General features: G+C 41.0%; 1 protein-coding gene across 5 annotated transcripts in view; it reads right to left on the bottom strand.

Moving 5' to 3' along the window:
• LOC5564080 (probable serine/threonine-protein kinase cdc7) overlaps positions 1 to 27607 on the bottom strand; it is a 200950-nt gene that overhangs the window by 75295 nt on the left and 98048 nt on the right. For all 5 annotated transcript variants that reach the window (XM_021857264.1, XM_021857265.1, XM_021857266.1 and 2 more), the window contains 2 exons: positions 17264 to 17357; positions 10520 to 10601 (listed from right to left, as the gene is read on the bottom strand). In XM_021857264.1, the coding sequence (XP_021712956.1) occupies positions 10520 to 10601; positions 17264 to 17357 (176 nt within the window). The remainder of the gene's footprint in view (positions 1 to 10519; positions 10602 to 17263; positions 17358 to 27607) is intronic.

Below are 27607 nucleotides of genomic sequence, written 5' to 3'. Positions count from 1 at the left end.
CTGTGAGAACACTTTCGGGCCTACTTCCTTCAACTCCGACCGCCGCCACTAGCGCAGAAGCCGGTATACTTCCTTTCCGCTACAAGGCAGCGATGACAATTTGCAAACGAGCAGTCAGCTATCTGGAGCGCACGGAGGACGACGGGCAGGTTTGCTTTCTTGAAGAGCAGGCCAACTATGCCCTGAGAGCTGTGGCCGGTTCCACGCTTCCCCTGGTGACCGGGCTCCACCGTGTAGGACCGAGAAGCTGGAAGGCCAGAGAGATCACCTTCGACTCCTCGATTAAGTCCCCATTCCGCAACCCCTGCAGCGGTTAAAACATGCTTCCGGCAAATATTGGAGGAACGATACAGGGACACCGAAGTACGCTGCACCGATGGTTCCAAGTTAGCGGGCCGAGTGGGCATAGGTATCCACGGCACCTAGCATACCGCCTGCCAGAACAGTGTTCGGCGTTTTCCGCCGAAGCAGCAGCAATCTACCTTGCGGTCGCTGAGGATAGCCAGACTACAGTCCTTGTTGTGAGTGACTCAGCTAGCGTGCTGCTGGCGATTGGATCATGTACCAATAGGCCAATCTCTACATTCAGGCCACGCGGCCTTGGACGGACGTTCGTGACTGGAGAGAGCAAAGGGCCTTAACGCGCCTGAGAACAGGCCACACTCGAGCAACCCACAACAGGGGGGACGGCAGGAACTTCCGGAAGTTTTGCGAGACTTGTAACACCAGGAACACCATTGAGCACATCATCAGCATTTGCCCTGTCTAGAAGGCAGTACGACATTACTTCAACCAGCCGAGCGCTTCAAAATGACCCCGCCTGCCAGAGGATTCTACTTAACTTCCTTAGAGAAGCAGGTATTTTTAACGAGTTTTGACGAACTTTGACGAGTTCGAAGAATACAGTCAAATACCCCACTGGACAACAAACATAGCAACGGACACAGACACGAAAATGGCACTGAAACGGTAACACAAAAACAGGAAACGAATTATCTACGATGAAGACCTAGGATGGAACAAAAAACGGACTGAGATTTGGATTACTTTTAAAACTGTACAGCAATATTGGTGAGAGATACCCCTCTGGCACCCTCAATTTTTCTTTATCATTTTTCACCGAGATCCAGCCTCAGTCCGTACTCGTCCGAAGCTTCACCTTAGACGGCCGACACTCCCACCCTAACCGACATTCCGATCGGAGCCGTTCCACTGCTGACGACTTATCAGATTTCTAGGATGCCGTCAACCACTCCGTAGCCATGGTCTACGCGGAATTCTTACAGGCCGACGAAGGAATGGGCTTCAACGGACAAGTTGCGCTGATCGGTGATTCCAAGGGCGGCGTCCTAGCTCACGACGCACTGTGTAGAATCAATACCCATCATGCAGGCGAAGCTTTTAGGCTAGAACGACGTGAACAAGCTGTTGAAGACATTGTTCACACGACGAAGTTCTTCCTCTACCAACGATTCGAGATTTCCCAAATTCGATTTCGATGATGTAGACTTCTTCATGTTCAAAAGCTCATTGGTCGTTGTTTTGGCAGGCCGACGCCTGAAAGATTGTCGTAGCGGAACCAACAAACATTCTTGTCCACAGAACTAGAAACGGGTCAACCAGATTTATCCGAACACATCCTGCCTGGAACCACTGCTGAGTGCTCGCTTCTAAACACTTGTTCCCTTGAACGTCCCTCGATACGCCAAGTATCCGTTCGGTAAAGGTCAACCCTACCATCTCTTGGAACTCATCCAGTCTAGTCCGCAGATCTTCAGTGATGGTCCACCAACGCGACGAGTGTTGGAACCCTCGATCTAGAGCACCATCTCTGGAATGCTCGACAACGTTCCGCTGATCGCGACCAACCAATTCCAGTAACGCTGGTGGGGTATGAAACGCCTTAACTACGCTCTCTACTTTCTCGGTACACGCTTTGCCTCATCTCCTTTTCTCTTGAAAAACATGGTTGGAGTAGATTGTGCTACTTTTCCCCGAATGTCATTTCCCTGAATGTCATTTCCCCGAACGCCAGTTCCCCGAATGCCAGTTCCCCGAATATCCCGTTTCCCCGAATAACTCACTTCCCCGAAAAGTTTTTGGAACTCATAATTTTCATATATTTATACATTTCAGGGTGGTGAACGTACTGGTCATCTGATATGCACCCTTCTTTATTTGATTGGCCGTTCTTACGAGTTTTACCGTCCTCAGCATCTTTGGCAACATGTGTGTGTATAGCCGAGAATGTCCAAATACCTCCTTCTTTTGATTGCTTATCGTTCTTTCTAATTCACGCCTATTTGAACTGCTCCTCTTTTCGGGGAAACGGGTCATTCGGGAAAATGGCCTTCGGGGAAACGGGTCATTTGGGGAACTGGCGTTCGGGGAACCGACATTCGGGGAAACGACATTCGGGGAAAAGTAGCACAATCGTTGGAGTATATGTCCTCTAAATCCGTTACCCCGGCAGTTTCCTATTACTGCGAGCTTTTTTGTTTTTCTTTACCTCTGGATCCAACGGATAGAATCCTTCTCTGCGGCAGTCCCTTTCTAAGGCGGACTTGGTTCGCCGGACCCAGCACATCCAATCTGTTCTTCGGAAGCTTCCTTCTAAGATAAGCTTGATTCTTTTTTCCACCGGTTCCAACAGATCCAATCTGTCGCTGCGGCAGTCCCCAAACATGGCGAGCTTTTGTTTCCGCTGGAGAAGTCGGATAGAATCCGTTGCTACGGCAGCCCACTTCTAAGGTGAGCTTGAACACTTTCGCTAAGGCAGGAAAACAATAGCAGCACCAACATCTCATCATTACAGAAGACAGAAACCCATCCAAGGTCAGCAGAAATGCTCAAGAGTACCTCCTGTCAGTTACTCAACTGTTCTCTTGTTATCTGCTAAACTGATCAGTTGTTTTGCAATATCTGGAATACGTTGACACTTCCATTCACCTACGAATGAAACGACTTCAATGTGGATCTCAAACATTCTCTGTACTTTCCTGTAGCAAATCAACGGATGCCAAGAGCCACTCCATATGGGATGGCTTGAAATGATAAGATGTCAGGTCTAATTAAAGTACAGAACGAAGTGTTCACCAGGCAGAATTCTTCTCAGCGGTATCTATTTTGACGACATCTGGGTGGTAGTAGAAGTGAGAAGCACTAGAAACGATTTAGAATTGACTGCTGATATTGCTATCTTTTCCTAACAATGACCCGACCTGCAAAGTAAGCTGTAGGATCTCGATGTAAGCTCCCTAGCGGAAGATCCATTCATCAAATCATTGGATCATCGGTAGCTTGGCTATTGAAAGCTTCCAATACCATAATAGACAGATTAAGGGTATTCACTTAAAGTAGCGTAAATTGAGATATTGGCGATGAAACGTTTCAAATGAAATATTTCTGTTCTGGCTCCAGGCGATAAAAACAAAAAATCTATAACCTAGTTACCCAACAAAACTATCAAACTTGTCAACAGTTTGTTTATATAAATTACGAATTATTCGAATCGTTTCAGCTAAGCTTCACCTTAGTTGACGAACCTTTGCCTGTATTATTCACAGCACCCAGAACTCCTACCAGTTCGTCAACGAAAACCAACCTTTGTACTGTTGCTACAAGAACGTTTCATTCAAATTATTATTGTCAAAATTATTGCCCCAATATTGTTTAGACTCAGACATAACACTCTGCCACCTAGTTCATTTTATTCCTCACTGTGACGATTCAATATCCGATAACAGAACCTCTTTCACTTGAAACAACTCGTTCTATGATCATACTCATTTATTCATCTAACTTTTCCCCAGTCTTTTATTTGATTCTCCCAGATCTACCTATCGACAATCCTACTCTCATCTACGTTTTCCAGTTGTTTTTCATGATTTGTTGTTTGTTTGTAAATAACGTACTCAAGTTGCTATGATGACTGACGCATTCTTGGATTGGTTGACTGTTGAATTTCAACGGCTTGAAATGTTTCCCACGCAGTTTACGCAATTATGTGAAACATTTGAAATAAACAGTATAACACGATATACGCAGGGATTTATGCCGTTAAGTGAATACCCCTATTGTGTTAGTGAAACGTATTGAGTAGGTATCATTAGAGGATGCTCAACGGCTGCAAATGGTAACTAACAGAAGCCTTCGATATGTAGTAGATGAGTTATGAGCATCAATGCCGTCAGATATCTGCTAACAAGAGACAGGACACTGAGACTATTGTGCCCAAATTTTGAACTTGCGATCAGTTTAAGCCTGTAGTGGAGAATCACTCAGGATATAGACGTATTATGCGTGCGCCGAGAAACTGCTGAACCTCTCTGGACAGTAGAGAGCGTAGTCTAGGCGTTTCGAACCTCACCAGCGCTGCTGAAATTGGTTAATATTGGTCAGTGGGACGTTATCAGTAGTAGATCATCACTGAAGATCTGCGGACTTGACTAGATGAGTTCCAAGAGGTGGTAGGGTTGACCGTTACCTAGCGAGTACTTGAGTTTTATCGATGATTCCTCGTTAACCACGTTTGACAATGCGCAATACACTTTTTTCAGCGATATTGTTCTATTACTTCATGATTTATCGTAAAAACATACCTAACTTTAAGTGTTCTTTGTGTTTTGTCCAGGTGCCAAGGATTAAAAGTAACTCAACTTCATATGAGTAGTGGTGGACTTGCCGAGCCACAGCCAGAGCAAACCAACTTTGTAGTTACAGAAACCGTTCTACACGGCAACAACCCGCGTTTGAACTCAACCTTTTCCGGCATCTCTCATTAATCGTGATCGAGACTAATTAATTACCTGCACCTAAGTCGACCGACACGCAAAATTCCTTCGGTAAAACAGGCTCTGCGTTTCCAGAAGTCTTGGGCAGCCATTTCAGAAACTGTTCGACGCAAAGCCATCGCGCTTCCGCGGCCAAAAGAAAGCGCGAACAAAGCGCAGATTAATTAATGCGATCAAACGAAACTGAGAGAGAGAATGCCCAAGAAGAAAGCATCAGAAAATGAAATCAGTGATAACCCGCATGTGCCAGCTATGGCGATAGATGGAAGAAAGGTGCGGTAGAATTTATGGTGTCGAACAAAACCGCGCACAACTCGACCTCGACTATCCACGGTAATAAACCTAGGAATCGCAGTAGCCATAGAGAAAAAAACATCCAATTTAACGAGCGAGATCAAATCGAAAGAAAGCTACCAACCCGAATGCAGTTTTCGTTCGCTGTTCGGGATGTTCTCCGAGCACAACGTGCTCCCGAATGAGGAGAAAGCGAACACAATGCGATGTGCGAAGTGCGAACCAGCGCATGACTTACTCATACGGATAGAAGCCGAAAGAGAGAAGTACAAGAAGAAGAAGTCGAATTGTTGTGGTTGGTTCGAGCTTTGATGATCGTTGATTAATGCTGACTTGCTTTTTTGCACCGCGCGTTCGGATTGGACTCTAGGTAGGCTGGGAACTGACCATTGGCACTCGCTGGCAGATGGCTGATTAATAAGCGAACGTGCAATCATTTCATCATCATCAGCAGCATCGCCCGAAAATCTTTGCCAAGCAACAAAACGCACACGTTCAATTTGATTGAGTAATGGGCCGAAAATTCAAGCCACCGCGGCACTGACAGCTGCCATTGTTGTTGTTATTCGGCTGAAGATTTTTTTTTGCGACAGGTGACGGTAAAAGCGATGGGAGTTTTGTTTTGGGAGCTGTTTAGGGCCGGTGGAATGTTTTCAAACGGTTTGTTGATCAATACCAAATTTAATCAATTACAAACGAGATTTTGAAATGAAAAGTGAATGCATCATATCGAGTATAGGCACATTACTTTATTAAAAATAGCTCACTTTGAAATTATCAATCACTTATCGTTTATATGTCAAGTTTGCGTTAAGCCAAGTGTGAAGCCCAAATGCTGCTTTTGTCGTTTGACATTTAATCTTTAAGAATATTCCGAAACATTATAGTCTTGCAAAAAAATGGATCATTGAAGGTAGTTTTCGTCAGTGCTCACCGCATCAAAATAAAGGCGCCACGGTATATGGGATTTAACATTGTGACAGCATTGCTGTTCTGTCAAACACACAGGGCTACGGTGGCGCTATCTATGCTTTCCATAGCGACCGTTTTGGTTATTTTAATGATCCATTATCATCACTATTGTTGTTTTGTGAAATCCGACAAATCGTTTGCTTTCAACTCCTTACTTGTACTATCTAACAGTTAGACGCTCTAAGTTGATCGTTTTCAGCACCGGATGGTACACAAATCGCACATAAAATCGCGTGAGAAAGACGTGAACATTCAGAAAAACCGTTCTCCCGGTCAAGTGGTCGGCCAGCCTGCCAGCCAGCCAACTACGTATCCAATCAACCAAACCGGCAAGTCAGTGCGTGAGAGATTACTGCGAAAGCTATGCTGATTCGGGCGGAGGAACCTAATTAACAGCAGCAAGCAGCAGCTGAATGGGAGTTTGCGCTCTATGCTCCGCGCAATGGGCTTCGATTTGCAAGGCATCCGTTAGTCTGAGGATAGGTTATGTTTTACCCTGTTCTGTTGGTTGGTGAACATTTGCAAACGGCCGATAACCAATGGGAATTTATAACAGGATCTGCGGCATTTGGATTGAGCGGTGGTAGTTCAGTAAAAGATGTAGAATTGTTGCTTGTATGAAACGAATAATTTGACGTTTGGATCTTGTCGTTTAAAGAACGATAAGAAATATGATCGAACTTATCGATTAATTATCAAACGATAGAAGCCAAAAGTCAATTTATATGATCTTTTGAAGAAACAGAACTTTTGTAACAGGCCAGTGCAAATGAATAAATGAGAATGGACTTATCGTTGAGAAAGAGTAGCATTTAGAGTGTGCTTTATGGTAGGGATCAAACGGTCTGACGTGTAGATTGTTTCGTTTCAGAACTGATTAATCAGAAAAATGATCGATCTTATCGTCCAAATGTCAATCGACAAGGGAAACGATCAGGGCAGCCATTATCACTCTAGAAATCCTCCATTAGCATTCATTTGAATTTATAATTCGTTTTGTCAAATGGATTGTCAAAATGTGCAATCCCTTCCAGAAAACAGCTTTTTACAAGCTTAAGGCCGCCCCAAATAAGTTCGCTTTCTGATAGTAATCAAATGATCTGATATTAGGCTTTGACAGCAAATTATCGATCAAACTTATCGTTCAGCTGTCAAACGACACAATCCAAACGTCAGGCCACATGATCCCTACCAGATGGCGAGCTTTCTTGTGGCGACCATTAGCGCTCGTAAAAAGCCATTATGGCAACTGAGTAAGATCCATCTGAAAATAATTGCCCTCCAATTTCCTAATTTCCCACCTCATCATTTGAAACTAATCTTATCCGGCCAGCAGCTTCAGAAAAAGATTCTCAGCTCAGTTCCGCGCTCATTAGACATTGGAAGCACCCAGCAAAACCCAGATTCGATCGAAAGAAAAGTGAAACTTTTTCCTCTCGGCTTTCGAGTCGGCACAAACGCGATTCACTTCTTCGGGCCGCACAGTCTCATTAAATCTCATTTGCTGATAAATTTTCCAATAAAGATCCACGCGAGCACTTGAAAAATGTGAATTCATATGCCGAGCAGCTGCTGTCTTCTTGCTGGCGATGATGAGTCGTCGTCCATCATCGCACCGCGCCGCAATTCAGCGCAAGATTAGAAACAGTCTCATACAATAGGACCGACGATGCATCGAAGAAAGAAAAGAATTGTGAATTGTGCGGTTGTGGACGGAAAATGGAAAATTGCTTTTTTCGCACCCCAATGCTGATATGGCGGTGGCAGCAAAACACAATGATGGAAGCCCCGTTCGTTTCTTCGGAAGCGGGTGAAGAAAATTAAATTTTTAATTTAAGGCCGTTGCAGCGGGGTGAGAATTTCTCCACGTCTAATGAAACTTGGCGACTTAGTTCGAGATTATCTATTACCGATGGCAGGGGAAGCAAGGGAAACATTTCGAGTGGGTGGGAAAAAGGGAAAACGATGGACTTTTCTGGGCTTCATAACAAGTAACAATGATATTCGTATTAGGAAGTCGCTGTTAGAGGACTTATTAAAAATTCCGTTAGATCGTTTGAGGTCACTCAACTCTTGTATCGATCACTACTCACAAGATGACAGATGAACACAAAAGTCAGATCTCGTTATATCAAAAACGATAAAACGCAGGCAAACAGACGTAACACTGACAAAATTTCCATCGACCGCTCATTTAACGATCATTTTAAATTCGAAATGTTTTAAACCTCAAAACCATAGGAGTGCGCATCATTTTCCTTAGTATTGGACGTTTTGAACTACATTCTCAGTAGAGTGTCCATTTCCCGACCGTTTTGCTTGTCCCGGGATTCGGGACAAAAATGGATGCCTATCCCGGGAAATCCCGGGATCCCGGGATTTCTCAGATTTTCCATAAAACCAGTATTTTTAGTTGAAATTCAAGTATAATTTCAACTATACAACATTCCAACAATAAAATATGAGGAGAAAGTAATTTTTAAAGATAAATGGTTAACTGTATCATATTGTAATTCATATATAACTTCATCAGGTAACTAAACAAAAAAAAATACCTTGACTAAAACGAGATTGCTGGGAATTTTTTTCAAATTCTCTATTATATAAATCTCGCATATCTGCAGTGATCAATTTCTCTTCGTCAATTTTCTCTTTGCATTATTACATGAAATTCAATCGATTTTCGAAACACGATGCACACGATGAAAAATGATGAGAACTTTCTACTGAGTCAAAAATAGCAGTCGGAAACAGTCGCCCGGCCACGAAATTAGCGGAAGATAAAATCGATAAAGAAAAATCAATCACTACAGTTCCGCCCTTATAATACTGAACGCGAGAAATGAATGTGTGATAAGCATCTAAGTCATAAAATTAAAACAACTTGCTTCATATATTCAGAAAGTAATCTAAACTTTGCAGAGCTTACTTACTTTTACTTTTGCTGGCGCTACGTCCTTCAAGACATGACCTGCGCCACAATGTTACGCCAACTAACTCGGTCCATGGCTGCTATCCTCCAATTTCTCGATCGCCCCACACTTCCAAGATCCTGCTCCACTTGGTCAAACCACCTAGCTCGTTGCGCTCCTCTTCGTCTTGTACCGGCCGGATTTGAGGTGAACACCATTTTTGCGGGATTGTTGTCCGGCATTCTCACAACGTGTCCCGCCCATCGTACCCTTCCAGCTTTGGCGACTTTCTGGATACTGGGTTCACCGTAGAGTTGCGCAAGCTCGTGGTTCATTCTTCTCCTCCATACGCTGTTCTCACATACTCCGCCGAAGATCGTCCTAAGCACACGTCGTTCAAAAACTCCTAGCGCTTGCAGATCCTCTTCGAGCATTGTCCACGTCTCATGCCCGTAGAGGACTACCGGTCTTATTAGCGTCTTGTACATGGTACACTTAGTACGGAAGTGAAGTTTACCAGACCGCAAGGTCTTGTGGAGTCCGTAGTAAGCACGACTTCCGGCAATGATACGTCTTCGAATTTCTCTGCTGCAGTTGTTATCCGACGTTATCAATGACAAACTTTGCAGAGCTATTTGGGCCCATTAACAAATTTCATAACGCTGAAGGGGGTGGGTGGGTGTCCTAACAATGTTACGGCTCATACAAAAATTGAAGAATATTCATACAAAAAGCATTACATGGGGGTGAGTGGGTGTCCAAAATGATCATTTTCAGCGGTATGAAATATGGGAATCAGCCCTTTTATGTAATAAAGCTTGAGTCTGAAGAAAAATATCATTGTTTTGTATTTAGACCTAGTGGCATTCAATGAATTTTGCATTCATTTCGGGAATCCCGGGATTCCCGGGACGGCAGATCGTATATCCCGGGAAACGGGAAATCCCGAAATTTATCAAATCCCGGGATTTTTTGTCCCGGGATGTCCCGGGATGGACACTCTAATTCTCAGGTCTTGTTGCAGAAAATAGTATTTCGTGCAACATGTCCACCAGATGGTACGAACTGGGCTAGGGATAACGAGGAAACTAGTTCCAAGTGTTGCGTCTGTTTGTCTGTGGATAACCGATACAATTATGATTCATGATTCGCGTTTAGTCTTACTCTATTTGTCACCATTGGTAAACGCGATTGTTTGTGATTTTTTTTTTGTTAGAAAACGACAAAATTCTGACATTTAAACGATAAGTTTCTATTCAGCTTTTAACAAGCCGTAAGCCAGCTAAAGATAGCTGATCGAACGATCTGATCTTTGGCTTGTCGTTTGACAACTGAACGATCTTATCGATTTGCTGTCAAACAATATAAACTGAACGTCGTGGATTGCATATCAAACGCTCTCGAAATGTTAAATTAAAATGTCATATTAAAATCTGCTTCTCATGGTACTCAGAAGCTGGACATCTCAACGCGAACTCTGTTCACATCGAACGGAATTCTCAAAACGGCAGAATGCAATTTCTCGAAGATTAGCAGGGATAGACTTACCTTGTACTCTTGTAGGAGGTTGTTCCATTTTTTGATGATTTTTGAAATCGGTAAAGGCACACTGAGTTCTCGTTCGACGACCCTGCGGAAGAAACAGAAAACCGTATAATATGTTTTACTTTCTTTAATTAGAAACTATATTACAGAAAATCTATCAGATATACATTTATGTATATGGATATAGCAGTAATTCATATTTAGCAGAAAAAGAGCAATCTAGTTCATCATCTATCTTCTCGTTTGTTAATTTTTACGCGAAGTTCAGTATAATACAGGCGTATCTGCAGTGATCGATTTATCTTCGTTGATTTTCTCTTTGAATTTTAATACGAAATACAATCGACTTTCGAAACATTTTACGATGCAGTACGATGAAGGATGATGAGTACTTTCTACTGAGTCTAAAATATCAGTCGATACCAGGGGCCCAGATAGCCGTAGCGGTAAACGCGCAGTTATTCAGCATGACTAAGCTGAGGGTCGTGGGTTTGAATCCCACCGGTCGAGGATCTTTTCGGGTTGGAAATTTTCTCGACTTCCCAGGGCATAGAGTTTCTTCGTATCTGCCATACGATATACGCATGCAAAAATGGTCATTGGCATAGTAAGCTCTCAGTTAATAACTGTGGAAGTGGTCATAAGAACACTAAGCTGAGAAGCAGGCTCTGTCCCAGTGGGGACGTAACGCCAGAAGGAAGGAACCAGTCGCTCGGTTAAGTATTTAGTTAAAGAGACAATCAATGAAGAGAAATCGATCACTGCAGTTACACCCTTATGGTACTGAACGTGAGAACTTTGCAGCAGGAGTACTTTCACGAGTGCTTAATTAAAGCTATCGCACCCTTCTCTCTCCAGCAATAAGATCAAATGGTATTTTTTGTTTGTTGTTTTCATACGGAAACGGTTTCCGTAGGAAAAAAAAAATTCATAGCGTGCGTGTGCATGAAAGAGAAAGGTGATTAAACGTCAGATTTCCTTATGCCACTATAAGTAAGCTCGCTTTCTGGTATGCATCAAACCAGAGTGGATTTAGATAAGAGTGGCGTCAATGTCAAAATTGGAACAGCGGCGAACTGTCATTTCCATACAAATCCGCGTTCCAATTGATCAGGAGACCTGTCAAAATGACGTTACTCTTGTTTACAGGTACTCTACATCAAACAATCAAACTGTCATGATTGACTTCTCTTCATCGATTTTCTCTTTCGCTAATAATTTCGCTGAATAAGATAAATCTGTAATAAGTCTGTGTTGTTATATTCACCAAAATGGGTTTGGTGTTGCACAGGATTCATCGAATGTAGCGCGGTTGTTGCACTAGGGCCAGATTTATTTCTCGAGCTTATACACGGAAAAAATAACACTAAAAATTAGTCACAAAAAAATTGAAGTTTATGCATTAGTGACTATTTTTTAATCTTCTTCCATTTATTCTGGGATTCTTCGGGAAGATTATCTAAGATTTTAAATTGAATGCTTAAGGATTCTTCAAGAAGTTCTGAAACTTCTCTCTGAGATTCTTCCTGGAATCCCATCAACTCTTCCGTAAATTTCTCTTGGATTATCCCAAAAATCGCTCTGAAGTTCTTCCGGTAATCTTCATGGAATCCCTGATACGAAATCTTTCTGAAAATCAGGAAATCTCTCTGTTGCTCATTTATAAACCTATCTCAAGCTGATCCGTCCAAAAATCCTTTTTGGATTATTCTGGAAATGCTTCTGGTATTCCTCTTGCAATTAATTTATGATACTACGGAAAATCTTTCACAGAATTTTCCAAGAATGGCAGTCTCTTTCCGTGCGCACGCTTTCTGCGGAGCCGTCAAAACAGACTTTCGTGCGCCTTCTTTCATCCGTTGTCCATCACAACTCAACAACTCAGTACGATCCACCTCGGGATGGATTGGTGAGCTGTCTGGTTGTTGCAGATGAACAACTTATCGTGTAGCGCGACATCGCATCTCAACTCACCAAAAAAAACGGCCAGTTGAGATTAACAACAGCCTTATAGTGATTCTTCATCATACAGCACGAACATATGTTACGAAAAGAGAATCAGTTTTCTGCAAAAACGCAAAGAGAGCAAAAATGAAGAGACATCGATGAATGCAGGTAAGCCCATATGGAAAAACAATGCTGATTTGCCTTGAGTCGTTCAACAGCTGATCGATAAGTTTGCTGACGATGATTGATGTCAAATGACACAAACTAAAGGACAGATCAGGGGACTGACACGACTGTCATTCTGCATACATTTCGGCTCTTCCTCACATCGTTTTGGTACTACGCGTTTTGGTACCCACTTTCTGGTCGGTTTGCCCTAACCTTGCTCCTGATTTTCGAGTATACGGCTCATACGCTGCTAGTGCTAGATTCTGGCAATTACACATATCGCATTAAATCGTCGTATTTTAATACGCTTTTCATTTGTTCAGCATTTTGTTTATTGTTTTATGCATCAGCGAGGTATCATTGATGTCTCCTACCCATAAACACTTTGTTTTGTCCATCCCAAAATAATCAAAACAAGAACACTGGACGCCATGTTGAATGGATGTTTGGATTGGTAATTATTGGCTCTTGCCACCCCCTTGGGACAGATCGCTTCATCCAAAGGCCTTTTCACGAGACGTTTCAAATCTACTTCTATAGTTTATTTCACGGCGAAATTCTCTCTCTTTCGCTCTTTAACAAAACTTGAAAACAATTTTGACAGGTACTGGCACCGTTGTTTGCAGATTCATCGAAGGAGAAACATAGAGCAATTTTCTGATGACGTCACCGTGCAATGGGCCATGGAAAGGACAGTCCCCTATGTGCACCGGTCCTTCGTCGATTTTTCTTAAAAATAATGAAAATCACTCCGAACGTAATTCACATTATGACTGTATGTCACATGATGTAAGTGATGAAATGACGTAAAAATGAATTCTGAAAGATGTATTGAAAGAAAAATGTAATTTTACATAATGAAGGACATGATAACGATGCCGCTATGATTGATATTTCCCGAATCCGACACATCGTATTTAAAATGAGGCACAAATTCACGTCATTTGGCTCGCTTCTCTTAAGTGATCCAAATGACGTAAAATCGCATGATTTTTTCGGAGTGTAAGCTGATTTGCAACGTCTTGAGAAAAGGCCTATTATGAGCCAATACAAGTATTATTATCAGTTAAAAAGACCCATAAGTATCAAATAGAAAAACCTATCGCCTATGAGACTTTTACACATGTATGCGTTTTGTTTGCATTTTCTGAAGAACGATGTATAGGGCTCTGCACTGATTAAATTTTATATGGGATTTTGACGTTTAATTTTTTAAAATTTCTTGGAAGAGTGACAAAAGGGACTGATTTTTGTGCAGAGCTTCGTACTGTCATTTCCATAGAAGAGATGACATACAATATCCAAATCAACTGATATGCCTTTTTGTGTCAGGTATATTTATGCATGTGTTGACAACTGTCAAAGAGTGACGTTTACACACGAATGTTTTTCCATGAAAAATATCGAAGAGCTTCAAGATCAAATGGATTGGAACATCAATAAAAAGTCCTATAGGCCTTTTCATGTGACAGCTCCGTGTATGCATTTGTTTACATCGGTGGAGGAGCGGTGCAAAGGCCTTTTCATGAGACGTTTCAATTCAGCTGATCTTGAAGCACTTTGACAGTTCTTCTACGGGAATGACAGCCACGTGTATGCATCGGTCCTCCACCGATGTAAACAAATGCAAACACGGACCTGTCACATGAAAAGGCCTATACATGGGCCAGTCATTTTCATATAAGAACTGTCAAACGGCTTCCAAATCAGCTGATTTGTAACGTCTTGTGAAAATGCCTATTTGCAGCGTCGCGTGAAAAGGCATTTTCACGCAGAAAAAAAATCTGTTTCCCTCTTCGCCCCCAAGTTCAATCAACATGAACAAAAAAGTCAATTTATCGCGCTTCAAAAAGCCAGAAATATGTTTTCGAAATTTCCCAACCGGTCAACATCGGAGGGATCGTAAACTGACATGAAATGTTAGCACTCTCCTCGCTAATGTCAGCTGACAACCACCGACCGCGCGGGATGATGGCTCGTTCGTTTCGTATAATTATTGTGCTAAAAGAATGTCAACCTTTTAGCACCTTTCAGCCACTCCGGGTAGGTAGTAAAACAGAGAAAATCTGCCCCGTTCGCGAAAGAGAAAGCTTCAACAAAGTAGATATACGAAATAAGCCGATGGTGGCGAGTCCGAAGAGCAAAACAAACATTTTTGCTTGTCGGGTAAAGGCTGATGGTGGTCGAGGGAATGCAGCTCGACGAAGATAGAAGTCGCAAAAATTTGCATTCGCACGTTCCTCCCAATACCAGCGCACAGGAGCCTCGCTCATTGCAGCAAGTACCGATTGCTGCGATGTTAACTTTGTTGGGCAAAAGAAGTCGTATAGATGTTTGTTCCGCCGACAATCGAAGGAGGCCAAATGATGACGTCTCAATGAGGAGCCTCTCGTTCGTGCAATCGCTGAGCGTGAGTGGTGAGTGCGAGCGGTGTGGTGTGGTGAGGACGAGCAAAATTTGTTTTTGTTAGCTCTTCGTCGTCGAGTGGTGCGAAATGAGTGCGAATTTCACTTTCAATCTGACGAGGCGGACAAAAATTATCGCCAGACGGTACATACACACAGGATTGTTGTTTGCAGAAAGTGAATCGCCGTGTGCGCGTTGATGACTTGACCAACTTTTGGCAGTTAATGACAGGTCGGGGAACGTGCAGGTGGTGGCGCACGATATTGATTCAATGAGGTATGTTTGGACCGGGCTGAAAGGTTCGTCGCTTAAGTTTTTCGTTTTGGGGCGTATCAAAATCCATAAGGGTACTAAATCAAGAGTTCCCATTAGGTATCAAACGCTCTTTTCACAGATTTTAAACATCCGATTGGTTTCTTTTTGCTGAATAGTGAAGTTGGACAGTCAAACGGTATGATTTGATCGATTTAGGCTGACTGTCAAATGAAATACACCATTAAGTTCCTGGTAGGGATCAAACCAATAGGCCTTTTCACGAGACGTTTCTAATTAGCTGATTCGGAAACACGTTGACAGTTCTTCTATGGAAATTACAGAACCGTGTTAGCACCGGTCCTCCACCGATGTAAACAAATGCATACATGCAGTGTTGCCACATTTATATCTGTACCGAAAGCTCAAAAATCTTTTCTATCTGTACCAGAGCTTCTGAAAATCTGTACCCAAAATCTGTACCACACACGACATAAATTGTTGAAAGAAATTCTTAAAATCCGAATTGATTTGTAAATTTAACATAGTTTTTATTGAAATAATTTCACATAATAAATAATAAATATTAAATTATATGGAAATAGTATTTTTCAATAATAGTTTCGTGGAAATTAGTTCCGAATTTCAAGCATTTTTTTGTATTTTGTGTTACAAAAATCGCCAATTCCAAAAATCTGTACCCATCTGTACTTATCGGAGAAAATCTGTAATCTATACTGTACCAAAAACTATCAGAAAATCTGTACCTTTCCAGATAAATCTGTACTTGTGGCAACACTGCATACATGGCCTGATTTTAAAGCAATTTGGCAGTTCTTCTATGGAAATGACAATTCTATGTGTGCACCGCTCCTCCACCGATGTAAAAGGTGCATAGGCTCAATCAACAACTTCAAAATCTCAAGAGCTTCAAAATCAGCTGATTTGGAACGTTTCGTGAAAAGGCCTATTGGCAGTTTATTGTTGTTTCAATTTTGACATTAACACGACTCTCGTGTCAGCTTGACAGCTAATCTTTGAGATTGTTGATTGAACATATGTATCCTGCGAAAAGGCCTTTTCCATCCATATCCCCTTTTCAATCGATCGAGAGACCTTACTAAACTGAAACAGAATGTTATGTTTCCTAAAAGATTCTCAAGCTTTCTGGCAGGTATCACAACTGATACGGGATTCGGGTTAAGTCTTACCGATTAACTATAAAATGACAAAAGTCAGACGTTAGAGCATTTGAGTTCTACTAGAAAGTGGTGTCCATTAGCGCTTGTAAAATGTTTGGTAAGTATGAAAACCATTTGGGCAGATTTGATTTAACGGAACTTGTGCCCTTTTTTCACTATGATCAATCATCTTTTTCAAAGCGATTAGGCTCAAATGCAGATGCGTCGATAAGAAAAAAAAAATTTCATTGCATCTAAACCAAAGCACCAAAACATCAAATCAAAAGCCTTTCTAAAGGGGGAAATGATTAATGCATCTTCTTGCCGCACAGTCCATCAGCAGTTAACAAGCAAGAGGCTAGGGCTCCGAGTCGGGAAAAAAGCGATACAATGCATCGAAAAGAGGGAAGAAACAAAGCCTACTTCTCCAGCATTGGGCGATTGGAGCTGGCCGATCGATGGAATAATAGGCGTAAATGTGGAATGTGGGAAACAACCTTTGCTCGCCGGAAACTGCTCCACTTTTCGGATCAAGTGGAAGAAGGGGCGAGAAAAGCGGACCACTGATGAATGGAGCATGCATTCTGATCGCGGAAGAACCCAGTTTACGGGAGGTTTCTCTACTCTCAGCTGATGGTATTCAATTTTGAGGGAGGAAGTTAAAATGTGGGTCACGAGATTTTTTCGGGGGTAATAACAAACCAGCTGAGCGTCAAAAGCGATGCTTTCGTCGGCATTAGCCGACATTAGAGGTTGGAACGATATGCGTAGAATGATTGAAAAGTGTACTTACGCCCACGCGTATTTCGAAGCGTTCCGTTTGCCGGTGAAGAGCGGTGACAGTTCTGCCCGTAGTCGTATTAGAGTTTTCACTTTGTCTGCTTCCCCTGCAAGAAAAGATGATATAAATGGAAATGAAATTAGTTTTGTTGGATTCATAAATAATTGAAGTTATTTGTTAGTATTCTAGGCTGAGCTCGTGTTGCTGCTTTAGATAACATCCCTATCTCTGATTTTGTGCGATAGAACTATACAAATTTATCGTTTTTTCCTTCAGAACCAAGATGTTGTTCTTAAGGTGTTTATTTCTCTACCCCTTCCTCTACATATGAAATCTGGATAACATTGTCAAACGATAAAGTTCCAATAATTGACCACCATCGTACCATTCATTGAATTGTAGAAACAGCATTTAAACTACAGTTCAAACGACACGGTTAAATCATCTAGTTTTTAATGAGTGCTAGTTTGACAGTAAATCGATAAGATGGATCATAAAACTTATCGATGGTCTGTTAAACAATACAAAGCTAATATCAGGTTCTACCAGAAAGTGTGTTTGGATGCTTTGACCATTGACAATAATTAATTAGATAATTTTTCACAACAATCGTGGAAAAAATGAAGAACAAAGAGTGGTTTTTGGGTAATCGATAAAAATTGATTTACGAGTTATGAACTCAATACTCAAGTTTTTTTTTGGATTGTTATCATACGGAAACCGTTTCCGTATGAAAACAACAAACACACGATGATAGTTCCTTTCGAGGTTTTCTGTTGGAGTGAGTGCTTTGTGGAATCTCTTTTTGCTTCGTAGTCGCGAATAGGTCTTTTCATGTTACAGGTCCCTCTATGCATTTATTTACATCGGTGGAAGATCAGTGCAAACAGTAGAAGCATTAACCTAAGAATGCTAATGTCGCTGCTGTTCGTGTTACCAACATCTAGTTTGCCACGAACTGACAGCATGAGTACCGGGCATCAAAGTGTCATATTAATTACAACAACCAAAAAAACGACATGGAATTGAACAAACAATGAAAAACTATAATTTAAGGTAATAATAATTAAAATCAATTTTGTGACAACAGCGCACCTAGCGTTCTACTACTAATATTTCTATTGTGCAAACACGAGGCTTTCATTTCCATAGAAGAACTGTCAAAGAGCTTCCCGATCAGCTGATTTGGAACGTCTTGTGAAAAGGCCTATAGCGTTGTTCCTATACACGGAGACGGAATTCAACTCAATTTTGGGTTGTTTCAACGCAATTCCGTAGTTGAGCCCAATAACTCAATTTTGGCTAAATTTCCAAGGTCCCCACTAGGTAGTTTGGCTTTAATTCCATTAGAAAAATATACTCAATTTTGGGTTGATTTAACGCAAAATTGAGTTCTTTAGACCCAAACATAAGAAAAGTTGCATTTACCCAAATTTGGCTTATTGGGCCAAAGTACCCCCGTTGGGTAGATGCAGCTCTCTCTATTTTTGACAACATTCGTGTGGGAGAAAGAGAAAACCGAGAGATTTTGGGTTGAAACTAAAATCGATATACTTAATTTTGGGTAAAGTAAACTCAAAAATTAGGTAAAAATATTTCTCCGTGTAGGATATATCTGACAGTCCGAAAGGTACACGGAAAACATAATTCAACTAAAATCTGAGTTTGAATCAAGGGTTGCGGCAAAGTCTTAAAAACCAGATATATAAGATTTGGTACTTAAACAAATACAAACAATTTAGAAATTAAAAAAAAAACATGTATTTTTGGCCTGAGCTAAAGCATTTAGTAGAAACATTGAGATAGGGTTTTATGACTCAATTGTAAAGAATTCCCATTCAATGTTCATAGAACAACAATTTGAAAACCGTTTTAGTGAAATGTATTCATAAAAATTTCCTTAGATGAAATCAACCACATCTACACCCATAGAACAACAATTGATCTTTTTTTTCAGTAGACCCTCAGCTTGTTTTGACAACTGACCTAGATTCCATGTTAGCCAGTGTCCAACCAAACAGAGTGAATACTGAGAAACACGCTTTTATCTCTTCTACTTTCTTCACACACAATCAATCCTAACCCGTTTTGGTTGACTGTCCATCCTTTCGGGTATAAAGAGCAGTGCCATTGCACGTATACGACTTTCTGTGTGAGTGTAGCGATCTTATGTGCGCACCCCGAAGAAGGGAAAGCTTTCCCTCTCAATGGTGACGACGATCGAGCTGACGATCATCGCGCGCCGAGCGATCGAGTAACAAAAGCCACCCTCTTGCGCTAGTGGTAGCCCGAGCAAAACTCGTCCAGGCATCCACCCCTTCCATAGCAGCATTCGAAAACATCAACAACAACAACGACTATGCAAGGTGAATCAAAGTCGAGTTTATTGACTTTTGCCAAGTCCGTCTTGGCTCGCCTGGCGAGGTCCGTAGTGGCAGGGCATCTACTAACTCTCGGTAATAGGCCATAGTAGCCACACGTACAGCAACTGCGTCATCAGCTGACGACAACGAATGGCACAGTTAGTGGAGAAAGGGCAATCGGTTGGTGGAGGTAAAACCACTACTGAAATTCATTAGGACGTAGTTCTTCGGCTTCAGGGTAGTATCCGGAGATTTGAGTGTTGATAAGGGGTCAAAACAACAGTATATGATATGATTGACTAATTTTTAATGTATGAATATGTTAAACCATTCTGGAAATAGTGCAAACCATTCAGCAAATGGCACAAACCATTCAAGAAATGGTAAAACCATTTAGGAAATGGTGAATGACTCACTCCTACGAAAATGAACCATTTCGTGACCCCAACGGCTTCAACCCTGATTCCACGCAGTAGCAAAACTCCCAAATGAAAGGAAATGTGCGCCACTAGGAGGAGGGAGGGAAGTAATATTTACAGAAGCAATCCGTTTTCTAAGCAACTACCAAAAAAAAAAACGAAAACAGAAATCGTGGGGATTGTGAAACCCTGCTCGACTGCGACTTGCTAGTAGGTAGTGGCTCGACCAAAAAATCATTTCGATCATTTCGCTTCTCGGAGCGTGGAAGGGGTTGCGTTTTTAAAACCATTTGTTATTTTGGGGTTTGTTGCTGTGACTGTTGACTGCTTGTTGTGGTGAACAGATTTTTTTTTTGGGGCCATTCGTTGGACCTCTTAACGGACACCAACAACGGGGGACCTATTACATCAGTCACCGCAGCAGCAGCTGTTGTTTGTATGCGCGAGACGAAATCGCTATAGGATAAATTAAGTTGTTGTTATTTGTCCAACGGTTGGCGCTGTTTGATGGGGTAGTTTTGCTTGGGAAAACCCCCTCGGTCAGAGTGAGAGAGAAAGGTTCGGATTATTGGTGGTATGGTTCTGAGATCGACCACCAGTTGATGACCATAGGCACGGCAGGCCATGTATGACAGCGATCACGTATAGAAGTCTTATGTAATATAGAGTTTCGTGTGCATGGCGATGACTCAGTTCGTAATGCATTATGCTTCTTATGGCCGAGGAAATTGCGGGAATGTTTTCGAGTGATTCATGTGAGTGAGGAACAGGGCTTGAATCCTAGTTACGGTGAGTCAGAACAACATATTTTGCGATCAGGTGTAATCTGACTCATCTTATGGCAGAGATTATTGTCTATTTGACATTAAAGTGTGATGTGATGTATGGCTTTAATTTTCTGGCATAAAAACGATGAGATCAATCAAATATCATATGAAAGTCTGTACTGTATAAATCATAATCATTTCGGCTATAATTATTACAAATTTAAATTGCCTTCGATTGGAATTCCATCTGTTTGTTAAATTTTCAACGTTTTCTTTAGATTTTTTGATTTGAATCAATATTTTTACTTCCAACAGATTTAACTAATTCAATTCAAAATTAACTGATTTCTGTAATTTATGTAAGATTTACATCAATTCTTATTCCATACTCAGTTGTAAATGCAAATAAGTCCTTATCCAGCTATATACGAGCGCCAATGAAAACTCAAACTCACTTTCTGGCAGGGTTCAATCGATCTGAAATTTGGCTTGGGTCATTTGACAGCAAATCTATAGGCACGATCATCAAACTTATCGATCAGCTGTCAAATGACACACACGGAGAAATCGAAAAACTCAAATTTGTGTATTTTTAAACTTATTTTTGAGTTATTTTTCTCTCCCCATTTCATTCGCTCCTTCTATTGTTGTCAGAGAGCGAAGAGCAAAACAACCCAAAAACCGAACCTTTGTGCATTACCTCAAATTTGAGGCATAGTACTGGAAGGAGTTATTAGATCTGCCGGTTGAGTGAAAAAAAAAACTTAGCCAGTAGGTATTTTTTACATGGCTGCAAATGAAAACAACTTCTACCCCATCAACTTAAAATAAGGTTAACGCATGGGGGGTTTATTGGGGGGAATTGAGTGGAAACGACTCTTTTTTGAGTATTTAATTTTCTCCGTGTACTGTCTAATTGACATTAACGGGTGATCTGATGTAAAAACGATAAGATCGATCAAATATCCAAAGAAAGTCTGTACCACAAAGCACAACCATTTAGGCTATTTTATTAGAAAATTTCAATCACTTCCGATTAAATTTTATGTTTTTTGATTGAATTTTATCTGTTTATTACATTTTTATGATTTTGTTTCGATTTGTTTTCAATTTTTTGGTTTGAATCAATATCTTCACTTTCAACAGATTTTAATAATTCAATTCAATGTTGTCCGATTCCTTTAATTCCCATTAGATTTATATCAATTGTTATTTCATACCAAGTTGTAACTGCAATCAAGTTCTTCGATCTTTTTACTTACAACATTCTAGACAATAGTGTTCTAAAACTTTTGAAAATCCTTTAGTTATATTCAATAACACTGTTGAGCTTGTTCTTGCAAAAAAAAAATCTTATCGAATTATGGAAGAATACTAATGACGCTTGAGAAACCGCTTAATGATATCAGAAAGTAGCACTTTAAAAAAAAATCGGTTTTAGAGAGGTCACCCTATCCTTCTTTAGCCGAGTGGTTAGAGTCCACGGCTACAAAGCAAAGCCATGCTGAAGGTGTCTGGGTTCGATTCCCAGTCGGTCCAGGATCTATTCGTAATGGAAATTTCCTTGGCTCCCCTGGGCATATAGTATCATCGTACCTACCACACGATATACGAATGCGAAAATGGTATCTTTGGCAAAGGAAAACTAGAAGACTAGAACACTAGAAAACTAGAAAACTAGAAGACTAGAAAACAAGAAGGCTAGAGGACTAGAAGACTGAAAGACTAGAAAACTAGAAGACTAGAATACAAGAAAACTAGAAGACATTAAGACTAGAAGACAAGAAGATTAGGAGACTAGAAGCCTAAAAAACTAGGGTACTTGAAGACTGGAAGACTAGAAGACAAGAAGACTAGAAGACTAGAAGATTAAAAGACTAGAAGATTAGAAGACTAGAAGACTAAAAGACTAGGAGACTAGGAGACTAGAAGACTAGAAGACTAGAAGACTAGCAGACTAGAAGACTAGAAGACTAGAATAATAGAAGACTACAAAGACTAGAAGACTAAAAGACTAGAAGACTAGAACATTAGAATCCTAAAAGACTAGGGGACTTGAAGACTGGAAGACTAGAAGATGAGAAGACTAGAAGACTAGAAGACTAGAAGGCTAGAGGACTAGAAGAGTGGAAGACTTGAAGAATATAAGACTAGAATAATAGAAGACTAGAATACAAGAAAACTAGAAGACATTAAGATAAGAAGACTAGAAGACTAGAAGCCGAAAATACTAGGGGACTTGAAGACTGGAAGACTAGAAGACAAGAAGACTAGAAGACTAGAAGACTAGAAGATTAAAAGACTTGAAGATTAGAAGACTAGAAGACTAGAAGAATTGAAGACTAGAAGAATAGAAGACTACAAGAATAGAAGACTAGAAGACTACAAGAATAGAAGACTAGAAGACTACAAGAATAGAAGACTACAATACTAGAAGAATAGAAGACTAGAAGACTAGAAAACTAGAAGAAAAGAAGACTACAAGACTAGAAGACTAGAAAACTAAAAGACTGGAAGACTAGAAGACTAGGAGACTAGGAGACTAGGTGACTAGAAGATTAAAAGACTAGAGGAGTAGAAGACTGAAAGACTAGAAGACTAGAAGACCAGAGGCTATGAAGGCTATGGAAGTGCTCATAAGAACGCTAAGCTAAGACGCAGAAAAAGGCCACCCTATCCAAAAACTATAAGTAATATCGTCTAAATTCTTCTTCGTTTTGGTGTCATAGGCATAATTTTCTAATGATGCTATGGAATAATACTGAACGATCAATAATTCTCCACAAATAACGTAAGAATTATTAATTCTCAAACGAGCGTAGGAAAAAAAAATGAATAAAGTGATGTGACTTCCGATGATACTATGGGATTGAAGTGAGAGTTTCAGTTTCAACTCAGTTTCGCCTTAGTACACACATCAATCTTATCGATAAAATGTCAAATGAGGCAAGATGTATTATTGTTTAGTCGCCCTCGGAATTCGAATTTGATTAGCCAGGGTTCAAATTGTTTTTAGTGAACTTTCAATTGATTTGAAATGGCTTTCACATTGTGAAATAAGATTTTGATGACTTTTGATCGTTTATTGGAAATTATCATTCTCCATTGCCTATATCCGTCGTATCCATATCTATTTCGGTCACATTCAGTTTTGATTCGTCTAAGGGAGGATTAAAAATGACATCCATCGTTAAGGGGAGAGGGTTTCTACAAAAGTGTGACATTACATGTATTAGGTATTGAAAAAGGCGTGACAGAGGGAATCCAGAAAACCAGGAAACGAAAGACGTAATTTTTGAATTTTCCTTCACAATTGACGGTTCACTACCCACCATAAGTATGGAATCGCATCAGCTAGTATTGCAACACCCCAGTTGAATATTGCAGCACCGCGAAATTAAAACTATAATGTTTATGAAGCAGTATTTCGGACTCATTACTTTCGGCAAAGTTGCGAACTTCAGCAAAGTTGTTCAGCAGCTTTCTGGCGCCCATTAGGTAATATTTTCAGATGCGCAATTTTGCCGCTACGTGGCACTAGTATGCATGTAATTTGGTCATATTATAGCAAGCTCTAGCTCATAATCCAGACCACCTAAAAAGTTCGTGTTTTCAGCAAAGTTGTTCAGAAGCTTGAAAGCAATTCTACTGATTCTACTAAAATATGACAAAATTACATATACAATAGCGCCACGTAGCTGCATAATTGCTAACTAAACAGTGCTGGTTCCAATTTCTTTCAAGCTTCTGACCAACTTTGCTTAAGTCGCGAACTTTCTAGGGGGTCGGAGTCATGAACTTGAGTCTGCTAGAATATAATCAAATGACATGCACGCTAGTGCCTTGTAGCGGCAAAATTACGCACTCAAAACACCAATTTATGAACACCATAAGGCTTTTGAACGACTTCGCTGAAGACCACAACTTTGTAGAAAGGGCTCAACAGCAACGTTTCTGAAAAAAAGACTCAAGCCCTTTTGGGCCCTATTCAAATGTTTGTCCAGAAATGCATGACAACTACTCACAGTGCTGCAAAAAAATCTTTGACACAACAATCAAAAAAATCGTTTTCTACTCCGAACATTACGCACACATTGATGCGAAAAAAATTGTTTTCTATGTATGGACGATAAAAACACATTGTTTACATTCTGAATTACATCCAGTCGTTAAGGGAAATGTATTAAAATTTCGTGAATTTTAGAAGTTCTACGGCGTTTGATTCGAATGAAATCGTTAAGTTTACAGAAGGAGAGGTGATCAGAAATTTGAATCGTAATGTGACGTCGCTTAGTCGATCGCTAATCAGATCTTGTTCGGTACGTCTTCGTCCATGCGATTTCGGATGAAAAGTGCGAAGTTGATAATTTAACTAAAGGTTATTTACCAAAATACACTATTATCATTGCAGCTTTTATTAAATTGCACTTGGAAATTCCACTTGGTAAATGTATACTGTAGATTAGTTCCAATTTCCGCTCTACGACGGGAATTAGCACTTGCGACGAAATAGATCAAAACTCTAATGGTCACAATAATCAAATATAAGTAATTGTTATGATCAAACGATTTGATGTTTGATTTGTGTCGTTTGACAGTTCAGCGATAAGGTCTATAAACAATCTTACCGATCAACTGTCAAAGGACCGATGCCAAGGGTCAGTTTCTTTGATATTTTCCAGAAAGTGCGATTGATTGTGACGACTTCCTTCAACGCACGTAAAATTCTTAATGTTCATTTGCCTAGACTCAAATGGTGATATTCCACAATTGATTAAAGAAACGAATCAGAAACTCAAGTAACCACCCTGACGTTTCGATTTTCAACCCGCTCGTGTGATCGTTGCAACTAAACTGCAGTTCTCCTACCTCCACAAGGCGACGGGGGCCAACTAGATGGATTTGCGTGGTGCTTCTCGTCAGAAATCAGCCATCGTGATCATGACCAACTGGTTGCCGTTTCTTCAAGCCAGGTTCAAGTTCAAGACTAGCATCGGCCTACCTAGATGCAATTGCGCTCGAGCTCGCGCCGTCGAGTGCACTGCACTTTTGGCGTAGACCGCAGCACGAAGCCAAGGTTCGCCGCTTGCTACGACGAAGGCGATCGATCGAGTGCGGAAAAACGATTTTCCTCGCACTTGCATTTTCACCCTGCAGCAGCAGACTACCACCGAACCGTGTTGGCCGTATTCGCCAAAAAGCGGTGCAACGTTGCAACGTTTGGATTCTATTCCAAGAGCCGAGCGAGCAACAACAACTCTACAAAGATGGAATTTCCTCCAACGACCAACGACCACGATCATCGCCGTCGTTATGTAGGCGAAATCTAGCGCTGCTGTCAGAGCATTCCATGCTTCTTGCCTGTGAGATGCACTAAACACAGAAAAACTTTCACCACCAAGAGTTCGATGATCAGCGTGAATTATTACCCCGCAGCTCGGTCTTCTGACAGAGCCCGGTATGGACGAGGGGTCTGCGGAGTGTGAGTGTATCGCTCAGTAATAAAATATGAAACTATGCTACTAACGGCGAACTGCAGCTGCTGAATGCTCTTTTGTAAGTGGAGATGCATAGATTCCTAGATATTTGATGCACTTTCCATTTTTTTTAAGTAGCTAGATGGAACAAACAATCGAGCACTTCAGCACCGATGCGCACGGTGGCTAATGAATTGGAGAGCTAGCACTGAAAGAAATTGTTACATTATTGGAAACGATAAAATTTGATCGTTTTACTGTCAAGATGTATCGTTTGTTTGCAAAAGTCGACACGACAGAAATTTTACGAAGAATCGAATTTAATTACTTCTGTTACTTGAACTCCACAACCTGATTGTGTGCGCTTGTTCGCTCCATGCCAGAAGCTATTAATCAATCATTTTCACTTTCGCCTGGGGACGTGTACGATTCCATCGGGTTGAAGAAGCGTAAGCAATTTTGAAATTATTCCTCGCTGATTACACGTGTCTCGACCGATGGAAGAATAATGCTGCAAACCTAGCGTCGATTGGTATCATTTTTTTCCGGGGAAACAACTTTCCAAAAATTACCTCTTCCCGAAACCCACTTCTTTTGTTTGCCAACCTGCAATGCGAGTGTGTACGCGCAAGAAGTGTACGATGAGCATACACCCATCAGCCTGCGGCACCTCTCCACCGCCATTCTCGCTGTGGTCTTCTGCGCGGTTCTCTACACACAGCATAAGTGGAGACCGCGGCGCGCAACAAGCGAAGCCATTCTTTCCACCGTGGCATGCCATGGCTCCGTCCGGATCGACGGCGTGACCCACTTTAGGCTACTTTTCGAACAGAGCAGCAGGCGCACAGGGAAGTTCATTCCGAAAGCGGAGGGTAACCATTTGTCATACGACCCAGTTTTGGTGACATGTTCTTGCGAGACAATTTGGGGAAGTTTTAACAGGTGATTTGGAGGGCGTGCCTAACAATTACATTTGCGAGATGGGAGACTATTCTGAAACTTATCGTTTTTCTGTCAACCTCTCTTGTTTGATCGTTTTTACGAATAATTAGTGTTGCAGTCTCTATCATCAAAGCCAAATAATCACTTATCGTTCTGTTGCTATCAGATCATTATGATCCCTTGAGCATCAAATGTTATCGTTTTCTTGTTAGTTATTCATTATCACTCTTAAATGTAACGTTTCCAGCATTTTGGTAGCAAAAATAGTCATCAAAATAGAGCTCATTTTCTGGTACCAATCTACCTGGATTGTCTAGAAAAGTTGATCTTTATGATTAAGAATGAATATTATTGATCATCTGTCAAAATACACAAGCCAGACGTCAGA

The sequence above is a fragment of the Aedes aegypti genome, chromosome 1 (assembly GCF_002204515.2).
Source record: "Aedes aegypti strain LVP_AGWG chromosome 1, AaegL5.0 Primary Assembly, whole genome shotgun sequence".
NCBI lineage: Eukaryota > Metazoa > Arthropoda > Insecta > Diptera > Culicidae > Aedes > Aedes aegypti.
This window is presented reverse-complemented; position numbering and strand designations above follow the sequence as displayed.